The sequence below is a fragment of the Triticum aestivum genome, chromosome 1B (genome assembly GCF_018294505.1).
Source record: "Triticum aestivum cultivar Chinese Spring chromosome 1B, IWGSC CS RefSeq v2.1, whole genome shotgun sequence".
NCBI classification, from domain to species: Eukaryota; Viridiplantae; Streptophyta; class Magnoliopsida; order Poales; family Poaceae; genus Triticum; species Triticum aestivum.
In genome coordinates this window covers 667,818,187-667,835,702 of record NC_057795.1, presented here as the reverse complement: position 1 = coordinate 667,835,702, position 17,516 = coordinate 667,818,187, and the positions used below count along the sequence as shown (strand labels likewise).

At 48.9% G+C, this 17,516-nt stretch overlaps 1 protein-coding gene across 29 annotated transcripts; it reads right to left on the bottom strand.

Moving 5' to 3' along the window:
• Positions 1-7,295: 7,295 nt before the first annotated feature.
• Positions 7,296-11,128, bottom strand: LOC123146744 (putative rRNA 2'-O-methyltransferase fibrillarin 3). Of its 29 annotated transcripts, none has more exons than XR_006472951.1 (7): positions 9,923-11,128; positions 9,517-9,613; positions 9,309-9,391; positions 9,042-9,227; positions 8,654-8,711; positions 8,231-8,326; positions 7,296-7,563 (listed from the first exon to the last, which is right to left on the bottom strand). XR_006472951.1 is itself a non-coding variant. In XM_044566105.1 (4 exons), exons 1-4 carry the CDS (start codon positions 9,415-9,417, stop codon positions 7,522-7,524), a joined length of 390 nt encoding a protein of 129 aa, XP_044422040.1. In that variant the 5' UTR covers positions 9,418-9,510; the 3' UTR covers positions 7,296-7,521. The 29 variants fall into 29 exon arrangements, 4 of the variants coding, with proteins under 4 accessions (XP_044422040.1, XP_044422041.1, XP_044422043.1 ...); XR_006472948.1 differs by having other exon boundaries at positions 9,309-9,388; XR_006472925.1 differs by having other exon boundaries at positions 9,517-9,848; positions 9,923-11,127.
• Positions 11,129-17,516: the final 6,388 nt, after the last annotated feature.

Sequence of the window (17,516 nt, the reverse complement as noted above, 5' to 3'; positions counted from 1 at the left end):
AACTTAGGCGAGCGCATGGCTGCAGCTAAGCCTCCGAGTGGAAGGCTGGCTTACCACTCGGTAGGATTTTTATAACTTAGGCGAGCACATGGCTGCAGCTAAGCCCCCGAGTGAGAGGGTTGCTCTTCACTCGGTAGGATTTTGATAAACTTAGGCGAGTGCTTGCACTGCAGCTAAGCCTCCGAGTGGAAGGCTGGCTTACCACTCGGTAGGATTTTGATCACTTAGGCGAAACGGATTCGCAGCTAAGCCTCCGAGTGAGAGTTTGGCTCACCACTCGGTAGGATTTTTATAAACTTAGGCGAAACGGATTCGCAACTAAGTCACCCACTGAGGGGGATTTTATTGGAAAATAAAAAGTGACAGATATTGTGGAGGAACTATGACACTATTACTTTGAGGTCCATGAACTACAAAAGTACTTTATTGCAACTCATCCGAGTGATAAAACTTAAGTGTAAAATGGGCGGAGTAGCTCCGCGTTCCACGCTCGGGGCTCGTCGATATTGTGCTTGACGTTGTAAAGACGATACGCCCCGTTGTGGAGGACCTTGGTGACGATGAAGGGGCCTTCCCAAGAAGGAGCAAGCTTGTGTGGTTTGTGCTGATCCACTCGGAGAACCAAATCCCCTTCCTGGAAGGCTTGACCTCTCACATTTCTGGCGTGGAAATGGCGCAAATCTTGTTGGTAGATGGTCGAACGGATCAGAGCCATCTCCCTTTCTTCCTCTAAAAGGTCGACTGCGTCCTGCCGCGCTTGCTCAGCTTCTGCTTCGTTGTAGATTTCAACTCGAGGAGCATTGTGGAGAAGGTCACTCGGCAAGACCGCTTCAGCTCCATAGACCAAGAAGAATGGAGTTCTTCCGGTCGACCGATTAGGCGTGGTCCGCAGTCCCCAGAGTACAGATGGAAGTTCGTCGACCCAAGCTCCAGCCGCGTGTTTGAGATCATGCATCAGTCGAGGCTTCAGTCCCTTGAGAATCAGTCCATTAGCTCGCTCTGCTTGTCCATTCGACTGCGGATGGGCGACTGATGCGTAGTCGACCCGTGTGCCCTGGGAGTCGCAGAAAGCTCTGAATTCCTCTGAGTCAAAGTTCGACCCATTATCCGTAATGATGCTGTGCGGGACTCCATATCTGAATATTAGTTCCCTGATGAAGCTAACAGCAGTACCGGCGTCAAGGCTCTTGATTGGTTTAGCCTCGATCCACTTGGTGAACTTGTCGACTGCCACCAGTACATGCGTGAAGCCACTTCGTCCTGTTCTCAAAGGACCGATCATGTCCAGCCCCCAAACTGCAAAAGGCCAGACGAGTGGGATGGTCTTCAAAGCTGACGCAGGCTTGTGCGACATATTCGAGTAGAACTGACATCCCTCGCACTGATCTACTATCTCTTTTGCCATCTCATTCGCCTTGGGCCAGTAAAATCCGGCTCGGTATGCTTTGGCCACGATGGTCCGGGAGGACGCATGATGACCACAGGTCCCCGAGTGAATATCATTGAGGATGAGTCGACCTTCTTCTGGTGTTATGCACTTCTGACCGACTCCAGTCGCGCTTTCTCTGTATAATTGTCCTTTGATTACGGTAAAGGCCTTAGATCGACGAACGATCTGTCGAGCCTCTTCCTCATCCTCCGGAAGCTCTTTCCTCAAGATATATGCGACATACGGAATCGTCCAGTTGGGAATGACTACCAAAACCTCCATGATCAAGTCGACCACCGCTGGGACTTCAACTTCAGTCGGATCTGTGGCACTCTTGGGCTGTGGAGTTTCTTCGGTGAAAGGATCTTCTTTGACTGACGGAGTGTGTATATGCTCCAAGAACACACCACTCAGAATGGCTTCTCTCTTGGAACCTATCTTTGCTAGATCATCAGCTGCTTGATTTTTCAGTCGGGGTATATGATGGAGCTCCAACCCCTCGAACTTCTTTTCCAGCTTCCTCACTGCACTGCAGTATCCAGTCATGGCTGGACTTCTCACGTCCCACTCTTTCATCACCTGATTGACCACTAAATCCGAGTCGCCATAGACCATTAGGCGACGGACGCCGAGTGAAATGGCCATGCGCAACCCATATAGGAGGGCCTCATATTCTGCCTCATTGTTGGAGGAATCAAAGTGAATCTGGAGCACATATCTGAGCTTGTCTCCTCTGGGGGAAACCAGGACAACCCCAGCACCGGAACCATTCAACATCTTAGAGCCATCAAAGAACATGGTCCAATGCTCCGAGTGAACTTCAGTCGGCTGCTGCTGTTCAATCCACTCGGCGAGGAAATCTGCTATTGCTTGGGACTTAATGGCTTTCTTTGCCTCAAACTTGATATCAAGGGGAAGAAGTTCAATCGCCCATTTGGCCACTCGACCAGTTGCATCTCTGTTGTGCAAAATCTCTGATAGTGGAGCGTCGCTGACGACTGTGATGGAATGGTCAGAGAAATAATGAGCAACCTTCTTTGTGGTCATGTATATTCCATACACAAGCTTCTGATAATGAGGATATCTCTGCTTGGATGGAGTCAAGACTTCAGACAAATAATACACTGGGCGCTGAACTTTGAGAGCTTTTCCTTCTTCTTCCCGCTCGACCGTTAGCACAGTACTGACGACTTGTCCTGTGGCTGCGATGTAGAGCAACAGAGGTTCTTTGCTGATTGGAGCAGCAAGCACCGGCTGGGTGGAGAGCAGAGCTTTTAGCTCGGCAAACGCTGCATCAGCTTCTGGAGTCCACTCGAACTTGTCAGCCTTCTTCATCAGTCGGTAAAGAGGCAGTGCCTTTTCACCGAGTCGTGAGATGAATCGACTTAATGCGGCCAAGCATCCAGTAAGCTTCTGGACATCGTGCACTCGCACAGGGCGTTTCATTCGGAGAATAGTGCCAATCTTCTCTGGGTTAGCGTCGATTCCTCGTTCGGAAACGAGAAAACCGAGTAACTTGCCACTAGGAACTCCAAATGTGCACTTTGATGGATTGAGCTTGATATCATACCTTCTGAGGTTGGCAAATGTTTCGGCGAGGTCAGCGAGCAGGTCGGAACCTTTTCGTGACTTGACAACAATATCATCCATATAAGCTTCCACATTCCGACTGATTTGGGTGAGTAGACACTTCTGAATCATTCGCATGAATGTGGCTCCGGCATTCTTGAGGCCGAATGGCATGGTGATATAGCAGAAGCACCCGAATGGAGTGATGAAAGCTGTTTTTACCTCATCGGGCCCGTACAGACGGATCTGGTGGTACCCGGAGTAAGCATCCAAAAAAGACAACCTCTCGCATCCCGCGGTCGAGTCAACAATTTGATCTATGCGAGGGAGAGGAAAGTGATCTTTCGGGCAGGCCCGGTTGATGTGCTTGAAATCAATGCACATTCGGAGCGACTTGTCCTTCTTAGGAACCATGACGACATTAGCGAGCCACTCGGAGTGGTATATCTCTCGGATAAATCCTGCCGCCAACAGTCGAGCCACTTCTTCACCGATGGCTTTTCTCTTCTGGATGGCGGACCGCCGAAGATGCTCTTTGACTGGTTTTGCAGACGAGTCGACTCTTAGGCGATGCTCAGCCAGTCCCCTGGGAACACCTGGCATGTCAGCGGGCTTCCATGCAAAAATGTCCCAGTTCTCACGAAGGAACTGGATGAGCGCTTCTTCCTATTTTGGGTCGAGTGTTGTGGAGATGCGGGTCGGAGCTGCTTCGGGGTCGGTCGGGTGAATGTGAACAGGCTTCGTCTCACCGGACGACTGGAATGCAGACTCTGTGGCGGGCTTCTTGGATCGCAGCAAGTCACTCGGATCTGCGTTTTGCTTGTATTCTTCGAACTCGACCGCTGTCACTTGGGAATCGGCAATCTTGGAGCCCTTCTGAAAGCACTCCTCTGCCTTTTTCCTATCACCGGTGACAGTGATCACGCCTTTGGGACCGGGCATCTTCAATTTGAGGTACACGTAACATGGTCGAGCCATGAACCGTGCATAGGCTGGTCTCCCCAAAATGGCATGATATGCACTTTGAAAATCCACGACCTCAAACGTCAACTTTTCTTTGCGAAAATGCTTCGAATCACCAAACACTACGTCCAAAGCTATCTGGCCGAGTGACTCGGCCTTCTTCCCTGGTATAACTCCATGGAAGCTCATGTTACTAGTGCTCAGTCGGGACATCGGAATGCCCATACCTTTCAATGTGTCGGCATACAATAAGTTCAGCCCACTTCCACCATCCATCAGCACCTTTGTTAGTCGAGTGCCTTCGACAACTGGATCGACCACCAAAGCTTGCCTCCCGGGGGTGGCAATATGAGTCGGGTGATCAGATTGGTCGAATGTGATGGGTGTTTGAGACCACTTCAGATAATTTGCCTTTGCTGGGGCAACCATGTTCACCTCTCGGTTAATCACTTTCAGTCGACTTCTGCTTTCCACATCTGCAAAGATCATCAGAGTGGAGTTGATATGCGGATATCCTCCCTCACTGTCCTCTTTGTCTTCGGCCTTGTCCGACTCCTTCTCCTTGTCCTTAGACTGTTTTCCCTGAAACTGCTGGATCAGGAGTCGACATTGGCGAGTGGTGTGCTTTGGGTAAATGATATTCCCCTCTTCATCTTTCTTCGTGTGAATGTGACACGGCATATCCATCATGTCGTTCCCTTCTTTATCCTTTACCTTCTTGGGGTTCCAGGATCCTTTTGGTTTCCCCTTAAACTTTCCTTGAGTCACGGCCAGAGCCTCTCCAGGAGCTGCCGGTTCAGCCTTCCGCTTCTGTTTCCGACTGGTGTTTCCTTTTTCCGACTGACTCGGCTTGTGCTTGCCGCTTCGGAGTCGGTCTTCTTCTTCGCCGTTGGCGTACTTGGTAGCAATTTCCATCATCCGACTCAAGGTCATGTCACCGGTTCGACCAAATTTCAAACTCAGTTCTCTGTTCTTGACGCCGTCTTTGAAGGCGCATACTGCCTGATGATCAGAGACATTTTCCACAGTGTGGTGCAAAGTGATCCACCTCTGAATATACTCCCTGATAGTCTCATTAGTTTTCTGCACGCAGACTTGCAACTCTGTCAATCCCGCTGGTCGCTTGCAAGTCCCTTCAAACGTTCTGACGAACACTCGGGACAGTTCTTCCCAAGTGTATATGCTGCTAGGAGGTAATTGAGTCAACCATGCCCTGGCAGAACCTTCCAACATGAGGGGCAAATGTTTCATGGCCACCTCGTCGTTCCCACCACCGATCTGAACTGCCACTCGGTAGTCTTCAAGCCAAGTTTCAGGCTTAGACTCACCAGTGAACTTGCTGACTCCTGTTGCCAACCTGAAATTGGGGGGGGGGGATAACTGCGGCTCTGATAGCTCTGCTAAAACATTCAGGACCAGAAACATGTACTCGACTGCTCGTGGGTACATCTCTGTCGAGTGCGCCTCGATGGGCTCTGTTCCGGTCGACCAACCCTTGCACGATAATGGATCGCGCGTCGAAGCCTGGCTCTCTGGGGTCAACTGGAACTCTACGCCCTGTACTGTACTGACGCCTATCATCTGGCTGCCGAGGAGCGTAAGACCCACCCCTCGGAGGGGAATAGGGCACTCGACGCCTATCATCTCGGTCGAGTCTGTCGCCATATTGATCTCGCCGATTCTCACGCCCTTCGCGCCGCGGAGGCGATCTGGGGCTGTGAGCCGACTGAACCGTATTCACAGTGACAGATCGACTGTGAATTCTGTTGCGCGACTGAGACACGGCTGAATTCTGATCTCCTGCTGCTCGGAGCAGATCCCTGATCTGCAGCAAACCTCTGCCAGCTTCCGACTGCGAAGGCTGAATGGACTCTGCTATACGGGTCGCAGCTGCTAAATTCTGAATTGGGGTTCGATATACCTGAGTCGGCGGGAAGAGTTGACGTCGACTGGTGTCGGGAACTCGTTGCCGCGCGCGCTCATCGAGTGCTCGCTGAAGGTTCTCCAGTCGAGCGTGCTCGGCCAAATTGGCCAGACGCGCCTCCTCCAAGGCACGAGCCTCGGGGGTTTCTCCTGCGATGGGAATACGCAGGGGATCCTCGTTCCTGCGGCGAAGCTCTTCTCTTTGCAGAGAGTCGAGTGGCTCGGGCTGGTACTCTTCGTAGTTCCGTGCAGGGTCGCTGCCGTCACCTGCTCCACCACCACGGGCGAAGCCAGGAGGGCTGTGGGGCCCGTCGACCATCAAGATTTCCGCCGATGGATCACTGCTTCCGCACTCGGATGCGGTCTCTCCGGAGCCAGTCGACTGATCGAACAAGCCGTAGAGAGATACGTTGGGCTCGATTGCCGCAACTTGTGTAGAGGCCGATTGGCGAGCCACCGCGTGACTCACCCATCGCTGAAGCCTCGACCGGCCTGAGCGCTTGCGCTGGCGGGAGACCGGGAGAGTGGACGATGGAGGAGCCGACCGATGCTGGGTCGACGGTTGCCGCAACAGAACGCCGCGGACACATGCACGAAAATGCGTCGCACCGCGGACGAGGAGCGCATCTACGTCGAGTGGAGCCTCCTGGAGCCATGCGGAGTCGTCGGCGATGAAGGTGAGAGTGCCGAGACGGATCTCTTGACCCTTGACCAAAACTCCAGCAGACACCATGATGAGAGTACTCGGAAGAATCGCAACTTCTCCACAAAATCACTAAAACACCGGCCCCAAGGTGGGCGCCAACTGTCGTGGTTCTAAGCCTGACAGTAGAGTGGGGGTAGGTATGGAGAGGCAAGGTCCTAGCTATGGAGAGGTTGTAAGCACAAAGGATGTACGAGTTCAGGCCCTTCTCGGAAGAAGTAACAGCCCTACGTCTCGGAGCCCGGAGGCGGTCGAGTGGATTATGAATGTATGAATTACAAGGTCCCGAACCCCTCTGCCTGTGGAGGAGGGTGGCTTATATAGAGTGCGCCAGGACCCTAGCCAGCCCACGCAGGAGAGGGTTTAAGATGAGTTAAGTCTGGGGCGTTACTGGTAACGCCCCACATAAAGTGCCTTTACTATCATAAAGTCTACTTGATTACAGGCCGTTGCAGTGCAGAGTGCCTCTTGACCTCCTGGTGGTCGAGTGAGTCTTCGTGGTCGAGTCCTTCAGGCCAGTCGAGTGAATCCTCGTTGGTCGACTGGAAGGCGACCTCTTCTAAGGATGTCCTAGGGTAAGTTACTTGGATCAGGTCCATGACCCTACCCTAGGTACATAACCCCATCAGGGCCCGTGCGTTGCAACGGGTTAAACAAATCCTCGCTCGTCCTAGTCTATGATTCCACTTCTCTTGCTTGCCACCATTGTCGATGATGGTCATGTTATCCACCTATTCACGACGAATGTGATCAACCCCGAGGTGATGAGTTTGGTCATATTACACGACTGTATAGCTTCACATCAATGCCCAGAGGGGCCAAACACGGAACATAGTTTTCTGAGGGGGCAAAAGAATTTTCTGATTGTTTATTAACCCCCTCCTTAAAAAAATCTTCACATATTGCTAGTGCATTACACTGTAGCACACCGCTTTTACGATCGCCTCCCAAGTCCCCAAGCTGTAATTCCTCGGACCTGTAATGATAGTAGGTGCCATTTTTGTATCAATCTTTTATTTTAAAGAAAAACATAATAAAAACTTTTAAAAGAGTAGACCTTAAAATAAAATTAGAGAGAAAATGGTCGGAGCTAAAAATCACTACAGAACCAACGGGAATATACTAAACTGCATTCGACATACTACCACAGAATATTTCATCATTATGCATAAACTTCGGGATAATAAATTTGTCAAAATGGAAAGGGGACCAGGAAACAAAGTGTAAAAATCATCCCAGCTTTTGGTACCAAAATGAGTGGCACATATTATTACTGAAATTTCTGTGCAGATCAAAAAGAGCTATCCGCTTTAGTACCAACTTCCACTTTGCACCATTTTTCAGTGTGTAATGTAATGTAATCATGTGTTCTGAGGAATAATTTCAAAATTAGAAATAGTTAGCACGGACCCGAAATCGTCATAATAGGTACATCTGATCGTGATTTGTGTTCCAGCTAAACAAAACCAGCCCTTAGCTAGAAAATCTAGAAACATGAACCAGCGTTTGACAGTCAGACTCAAACAAAACATTCATTATACCCCATTCTGCTACTGCCTGTGTTGCCGATGTGCATTCATTTCGTTAACTGAAGAGCAATGAGTATGACAGGGCGCCGGAAGGAATCATCAAAAAAGACTTACAATCCAGATGTTGTCCACACCACAGAGTACAACAGCAGCCAACTTGGATCTGAAGGGGTTCCACACCCAGTACTCAACCTTGGATCCGTCCTCGTTCTGTACAATAACAAAACAACAATAAACATCAGTCTACTGCATCTGTAGAACAGTAATGAACATCATTTCAGAACAGCACCAATAAGTGTATCTCTCAGCCAGTAATTGCATCGTTTACATATAGGCATAAAAAAGTGCATCTTTCAAACAACAATGAACATCATTCACAAGCTCTAGAAGCAGAACAGAGCATAAAAATCCATCAGCAGAATGTGAAGCCAGTGAATATATCTAAAAACTACTGACATAAGCGTATCATTTGCTCTTGTAGGAACTAAAAATAGTCGAATCTAAGCTGATAACCCTGCTGAATCAAAGCTGGTTTACCATGTGCTATCGAATTTCAATTCTGTAGCAGTGGAATTCTGGACAGTGTTTCAGGAATCTGTACAATAATGTCAAAGGGAAGGTAATTTAAGATGGCATCCAATTAGTTCAGTAGTGCTTAAAAAATCTAATTAGTTTAGGAAGACAACAAAACTTTAATAATAAGTACATGTATAGTTCAACATTAAGAGATGAGCAAGTGGAAAGAAACTGACACTAAGAATGGAATATTAACAGGAACAAAACTCCGACTGAACTTGTTCAATTTTTTTTACAGTTCCATGAATGCAGAACCAGGGCACATTGTTCAAACAGTTTTGGTTAAAACATTTTTTCAGACAGTCAATAATTTCAGCTTGTAAATCCCCAAAATTTCTCGAAAAAATACCATAATAAATAAACATGAACATGCTCTTATTTGTTGTTCCAACATCAAGAAATAAAGATTGGGCGCGTATTGGCTGCATCTCTGTCGGGCATCGTGGCCTCGTATTGGATATCTTTGCTTCTATATTTTCAATCTGCTGGGTGTCCAAGCGCATACAGGATGTCATTACTCTGCGTATTTGAGCATCTAAAAAAATAAGTCAATGGTGCATCATGTTAAAGGAGAAGAACAATTATACTATCGAAGAACATCAGCACATAATTCAACCTGATCTCAACTCCACATGTCCTGGACACCAAATCCATTTTAAGTACACATAATTAAAAGCTGCTAATAGTTCTGTAGTTCTGCTAAAAAGCAAGTTGGAAACTATCATTAGCAAAATATTTGAGCACCTACTCAATGTTTATATTCAAAACTGAAGTATCCAGCTTGTTAGACAAAAAATATGCAAGCAACATGATGAACAACTCACCATAACTTAATATTTGTAGATACATTGGACTGTACAACATGTTCACTTCTGAAAACAAATTACACCAGCCTGAATGCCTGATACACCAAAGAAAAGCCTGAAAAAAAATGAAGTTCAACTCCTCATAAGCATAACATCAAACATGGTGTGGGCGTAATATCAAGAACAGAGGCACACATTAATTTGGGAAGAATGCAGTTGTCAATCCATGAGAGGGTGAGAGACAAAGAGAAAGAGATAGATCCTGAAGGAGAGGAGCAGCAACATCAGCCCGTGACCACCAGGACAGGGAGAGAGATGAGAGGTAGAGCGGAGCTCCTTGTCTACTGTAACTGCAAGTGCTACTTATTACACAGCAGCAGTAGAATCTTGCATCCTCTGTATAAACAAAAAGCAAATCTTATACCTTGAGGAGTTGGGGTGGTGGAGGCTTGAGCGTGGTGTGCTGCCGGACTGAAGGAGCCGCCGAGGTGGGGAGCGGACCAGCCAGATTGGATGAAATGACTGCCGGAGGCAGAGCAAGGTGGCGTTGAGCTCAACCAGCGAGGGGATGGGCGCATCGAGCAGCAGATGGGGGCGTCGAGCAGGGCGTTGACCTTAACCGCCGTCGTCCTAGTACGGTACTCCACAACGGAAGGGCGCCACCGTGTCAGCCCGCATCGCTCGTCGTCGACCAGGGAAGGGCGTCCAGCAGAGGTGGCCGTCCTGCTTCCCCAACGACCGGGAGAGGAAGGAGGCTAGGGGAGGTGCGCCATCCAGCGATTCGGCGTGCCTTGCTCTGCCTCTCTCTCCATCCAGCGTCAGCCACGCCGCCGCCGCCGGTTGCCCCGTCCTCGACCAGATCTGGACCCCACTCCCCTCACCCGAATCGACGCGCCCAGCCTCCTGCGCCGTACAAATGCGCCACCACATGCCGGAGGACACTGCGCCCGGCCTACCTTGCCCTCGACGCCGGTGTTGACCGCTCCTCTGCCTCGCTCGCCTACACCGCTGCCGCAACCGCAGACGACCTGCTGCTACTCGTTGCGGAAGAACAGAGGCCGCAGCAGAACTCGGCGCATGGGCGACGGGGCAACGCCGGAAGCAGAAGAACGCCGCGACGACGAGGGCGGCGCTGGCGTGATGCAGACGAAGCAGACGCGAAGGCCGACAGCAGGGGCACGCCTCCGGGCGATGGAGGCCGAGAACAGGCGCTGGCGGCCGGGGGCAGGGGACTTGACGCGGCCGGCGTACCATCCTCCATGAACACCCACGGCGTCCGCCTTCTCCTCCGCCTCGGCTGTAGCCGTGCAGCAAGCCCACGGCGTCCGCCTTCTCCTCCGCCTCGTCTGTAGCCGCACCCATGGCGTCCGCCTTCTCCTCCGCCGCGGCTAGCCGTCCGACGAAGGCGCCGCCCTCACCTGCTCGTGCTCCGCCATCGCTGCCGTCGCTGGAAAGGGAGGAGTTTTGGATAAGATGAATCAGGGACCGCGGACTGAATATCAAACAAACGTAGGGTCTTTTTTGTAAAACCGAAGCGTTTTTCCAGATTCACTAAAGAAAGGACTGCGGGTTCTATTTTCGAAAAGCAAAGGGACTTTTTTATAAAAATGGCGACGACGTACGACCAGAAGCACTATGTGGTTTATTAGTAGGTAAAGACTAGGAAAAGGGCCCGTGCGTTGCAACGGGAGAAAGAAATCATGGGAAGGATCCTAAAAGAATATTAGGCGAGGGTGGGAATTACCGAATTAAAACAAAGTGGTAAAAAATCATCCCAACTTTTGGCAACAAAATGAGTGGCACATATTATAACTGAAATTTGTGTGCAGATCAAAAAGAGCAGTCCGCTTTAGTACCAACTTCCACTCTGCACAGTTTTCCAACTTGTATAATGTAATGTGCAGGGATAACTTCAAAATCAGAAATAGCTAGCACGGAGCCGAAATCATCATTTTAGGTACATCTGATCATGATTTGAGTTCCGGCTAAACAAAAGCAACCCTTAGCTAGAAAATCTATAAACAAAGTTATTCTAAAGCTTTTAACCCGGAATTAAATTTATCTTTGGCCATGGTGAAGAATATATTTTGGTAACCTCGTATCAAGAGACAATATCCTTTTGGAATAGATCTTTTGAACCAGTGATTGGTTTGAACTATAAAAGAAACATTGACTTCCTCTGAATTTTGAAGTGAAAAGATATTGTGTCAGCTACACCTAGCTAGCTAGTGCCTTGCTGCACCAGTAGCACTCGCCACAGCTTACTCCGTTGCGAGCCGCTGATGCAGCCTGTTGATAACTTGGTATACTCTTCAGCAGCCACATCAAAACAATATGTCACTCTTCAGAGGAAGCCAGGGATGTTTGTTCAGGCTTCTAATGCAAATGGAGCAAGGGAGCCTTTCCCTGTTGATCTAAAAAAATAATATATCCTTAGAAATTTGAAAAACAATTTACCACTCGAACAATTTTGCAAGTAGCAAAATAATATTGAAAGTACTCGAAAAGTACATCTTCTATGCCATGTTGAAAGACCAATCTCATGATTCACAAAAGGTATTTCCTAACAAATGAAGAGGCATCTCTGAAGGTTGCTGAAAATGAAATTGGCAGGAAAAAATGGCACTCTAACTCCATGCTTTTTCCTCGAAGTGAGGCCAGTTTGCACCTTAGCAACACGAATTTAGACCTGCTAGTATTGTTGTAGACATGTACACAGCTGAACCACTGTGCAGTGTTTCAGGAATGTGTACAATAGTGTCAAAGGGAAGGTAATTTAAGATGGCATCTGATGCGGAGCATCCCACGATTATCCCCATGGACATACAACCGTCTCATCAAGAGCCAAGAGGACCCATGACACGAGCTAGAGCTAGAGCTCTCGAGAACGAGGTGACCTCCTTCCTTATTGATATCGCATATGATCCACTCGAGACATGGCTACTACCTAAGTCCGATATGCTATGCATGATTAGGTGTCAAGAGGAACCTCCCGAGGATGCACGTGAAGACGGACAAGCCGTCAAGTCCATGGATGAAGAGAACCAACGGAAACGAGCAAAATCACCTTCCAGGCCCCGGACATCCGGCCATGACCCCGGACATCCGGCCCCTGGAGCTTCTACCTCAACATGCTCCAAACTGCCCAAGTCCCCAGGGCTCGGACATCTGGCATCCAAGCCCGGACATCCGGCCCCCAGCCCGGATATCCGGCCAGATGCCCGGAAATCCGGCGCCCCTCTCCCGATTCGGCTGAAACGGTCGACCCAGCCCGGACATCCGGGCTGATAGCCCGGACATCCGGCGCCTCGCGAAGGCCCGAACATCCGGCCCGACGCCCGGACGTCCGGCCTCCCCTGCCTGCGTGCAGTGCTTCCGGGACTTGTCCCTTGTACCCCTTCGCCCCGAGACTATATATACTTCATCCCCTTCCTCTTTCTGGGGTTAGCTTAGGTTTAGCTCATGTTTGTGTGAGAGCCTTGCTCATCCACTTGGTTACTTCTCCTCGGAGCTCAGGACCTCTTCGGAGAAGATCCCCCAAGCGGATTCAAGACCCCCTTCTAGGGTGGACCCCATCAAGACCTCCTCTCGGAGAAGAACGGCTACTCGTGTATCCTTACCTTTGTTGATTGTGGATCATATGTACCTCTTTGTGTTCGGTGATCTAGCACTTGTGTGATTAATTCCTTGTTGGTTGAGCGATCTCTCTCTCGTTTCCTCCGTGTTTCCCTTTGTTCTTCCGCGTGTTCTTCGTGATTCCCCGTAGGATCCGCTCCAACGTGAAAGATCGTCCACGTAGGGTTCCGCCCTACATCATCTATGGTATCATGAGCCACGTTGATCACGTTACTGGAGCCCCTACCCCTCTTTTTCTAGCTTGATTTTGTTGTTTTTTTCCTAATTCCGAAAATTCCCCACAAAAATAGCCCCAAATTTTTTTTGTGATTTGTTAGTGTGATGAAGTTTTGTTGGATTTGATCCGCGGATTTCGTGTGTTGCAGGTAGATCTAGCATTCCCCCATCTTTTCCAAAATTTCCATCCACAAAATCGCCCAAATTTTGACCGGTTTTGACCTCTCCCCCGCGGTGTTCTTCGAGCCCGGACTTCCGGCCCGAACAGCCCGGACATCCGGCATCCCGAACATCCGGCCCGATCAGCCCGGACATCCGGTGCCCCGGACATCCGGCTTCCAGCCCGGATTTCCGGCTCATGGCAGCATCAAACCCTTTCCACCACCCCGTTCACCGCCTAACTTTCGCAAAATTTTGTCCCGTACCCACATACACTTCCATACACCTCCGCCACTTCCGCATAACACCACCATAGCCTTTCCCACTACCAATCCCGACAACGTTGCCAAATTGCCTTGAGAATTTGAGTTGGGGTTTTCCGTATCCTTTTGTGTTTCGGCTATCTAGGTACGGTTCAACATCAACATCACCACCGCTCATCTTCGCCAAGGACGGTAACATCGTCGACACCTTTGTCATTACTCGCAATTGCATTGATAACCATCATAGCCCATCTTTTGCGTCGCTTACCCATCGAGACTAGCCATTGAGTATTGCCGGCAACGTGACTTGTGCACATTAGTGATCATACTCCATAGCATACATAACATACCAAAGTGGTGCATATCTTAGCATCAACTTGTGTGTCACAAAGTTGTCATCGCATACACAATTGCTATCTTGGTTCGTGAAGTTTTGCATGAGAAAAGAGCTCAAAAGAGAAAGAGCCAATCAAGCTTTTAAGCAAAGAGAGAAAGATAAGCAAAGAGCTTATGAGCAAGAACCATAGCATCATACAACATTAAGATTGTCATACTTGATCATCTTGGATCAACACATCGAAACACCATACATATAGCATACTTGGGATAGAAGTCGTTGCATTTTTGCTTAGTAGGTTGTGCACAAGTTTGTATCCGCCTATTGTGCAATCGTGCTAGCGTCTCTCTAGTGTTGTGCAACAAGAGCATCTTGGTGAATCCCACATTTTGGCTCATCCTTGGTTGCATAACCCCATATTATCTATTTGCGCGTGTGTTTCCGTGTACCATATCTTGCTATTGGTCTACTTGTTGCATTTGCAAATTTGTGAATCATTTCCAACTTTATTGAGTCTCACTTACAATTGCATCAAATTTTGTGCCACCATCCTAACCGAGCTCCACCATAAGCTTTTATTTGTGTAGGTGTGAGAACCGACAAGAATCGGTACCAAGAGTGCTATTTCATTGTCCGCATTTGAGTGAACTTGATTCATTTTCAACATCGGTCAAAGGTACATTGGTATAAGTTCTTTTCCGTTCTACCACTCACATTTTGCTTGGAATGATGGATAGGCCAAGTTCTTCTACCAATCCACTCTTCATCGAGCAAGAAGACGACATGTCTTCATACGTCACCAAGAGCCACCTCTTTGGTGCACAACGAGCGTTGCACCAAGAACAACAAGCAATGAGCGACCGCATCGACAACCTAGCCACCGACTTGCGACTCTCCGAGCAACGTACAAGAGACTACTTCGACAACAAGTTCGAGGCCCACAAGCAAGAGAACGATGCAAGAATGGACGAGATCCGCGCTTTGATGAGAAACCGGCATCATTCAACTTCTTCATCATCAAGACAGAGCCGCTCGAGTCGACACTCCAACGACACCTTCTACGACTCAAGTACACCTACGTCGAACACTCTTCGTCGTGCCGCTCGTCAAGACCGTCATGCATCTCGCAACCCGCTACATGACAAGCATTCACAAGAGCAAGTTGATGATCAAGTTCCTCGTCCTCAATCAAACCAAGAGGCTTTTGCTCAAGCTCAAGAACGACAACGTCTTCGTCGCCAACAAGAGGAAGAATGAGCACGTCTTCACCAAGACGAAGAAGACGCCAAGGCTCAACGTCTTCAACAACAACAACATGAAGCGCAAGCTCTTGAGGCGCAACGTGCCCTTCAAGAATCAAGTAGAGCCTTCGCCAACCGCAATCGCGAATGGCGCAATCAAGAGGAAGCCCTTCGAGAAGAAATCCAAGAGAGGAACTACCAACCTCATGTACAACGTCAAGGTCCTCAAGCCCCTCCACAAGCTCGCCAGGTCCCACCCCAACCTCAAGTGCAACAAGGGCAAGTTGATCATGGTCTTCCTCCGTGCCAAGAGCAACATGAAGACGAGTACAATCCACGTCAAGGATGTCATCATCAACATCGCCAACAACACAATGAAGAGCAACGCTACGGCAAGCTAAAATTCACCATGCCCAAGTTCAATGGAAGCAATGACCCCGAAGACTACCTCTCATGGGCATTGAAGGTTCACAAAATCTTCCGCTTGCACAACTATGATGAAGCGAAGAAAATCGCTATGGCATCACTTGAGTTCCAAGACTATGTGCTCATATGGTGGGAACAAATCATTGAGAGACGACAAGCAAGAGGTGAACCTCCAATCACCACTTGGGCTCAAATGAAGGATGTCATGCGAGCACGTTTTGTGCCAACCTACTACAACCGCGACCTCTTCAAGAAACTCCAACTACTCAAGCAAGGAACAAAGAGTGTTGAAGAATACTACAAGGAAATAGAGATAGCCATGATTCGAGCCAATGTCAAGGAAGATGATGAGCAAACTATGGCACGTTTCTTGAATGGACTCAATCATCCCATCAAGAAGATCGCCGACTTGCAACCATACTCATCCCTCATTGAGCTCGTGCATCAAGCTACAAAGGTGGAACGCCAAGTGCAAGATGACTTCAAGTACGCCAAGTACTCATCCAAGACCTATGGCTTCTCCAACAACCAAGCTTCAACGACTCCTTCAACATCTACATCAACCAAGCTTTCTTCAATAAACGACGACAAGTCAAGTTACAAGAAGACTTTGACAAGTTCAAGTCGTCCTCCTCCTACTACAAACAACCTCAAGCCGCGTGCTTCATCCTCTACTCCGACCGATGAGACCATCAAGACAAGCTCCTTCAAGTGTTTCACTTGCGGCGGCCGAGGCCACAAGTCATACGAATGCACCAACAAGCGCACCATGATCCTCAACGACTATGGCACATATGACTCCATGAGTGAAGAGGAGATGGAAGCCCTTGAGAAAGTGGCCATGCACCGGCAAGTGAATGAAGATGAAGATGATCAAGTCTTTTGTGATGAGGATTCGAGCCCCGCTCTAGTTGTCTCCAAGGTCTTGACTCTTCAACATCAACAAGAAGAAGACCAACGATGCCACATCTTCCACACAAAAGCCGGCATCAATGGACGGTCCATCAAGGTCATCATCGATGGAGGTAGTTGCCACAACTTGGCAAGTGAAGAACTATGATCCAAGCTCCAATTGGTAAAGAGGAAGCACCCGCACCCATACAAGGTTCAATGGCTAAGTGACTCCGGCACTATACGAGTCGAGCATACGGTCCAAGTCTCCTTCAAAATTGGTGCTTACGAAGACACGTTGGAATGTGATGTGGTCCCAATGACCATTTGTCAGCTACTTCTTGGTCGACCATGGCAATTCGACCGTGGTGTCATACACAATGGGCGTACCAATCACTATAGCTTCAAGATGAAAGGGAAAGAATATGTGCTACGACCTATGTCTCCTAGTCAAGTGATAGCCGACAAACAAGCCACCCATCATAGAGACAAGAGTGAGAAAGTGATCCACCCAAAAGTGAGTGAGAGCCACAAACCAAATTTGAGCGACTCTTCGCCTAAAGAGAAAAACCTCATTCTATTTGCCACCAAAAGTGAGATGAGAGAAGTATGTGAGAACCCATCGAGTGTGATGCACTTTGTCCTTGTGTGCAAGGATGGAGAACCAAAAACTAACACCATTCACGAGCTACCTTTGGTGTTTCAATCTCTTTTGCAGGAATTTCAAGATGTTTTCCCCGATGAGCTACCTCCGGGTCTACCTCCTCTTCGAGGCATTGAGCATCGAATCGACCTCATCCCCGGAGCGCCTCTACCAAACAAAGCCCCATACCGAGTCAATCCCGAAGA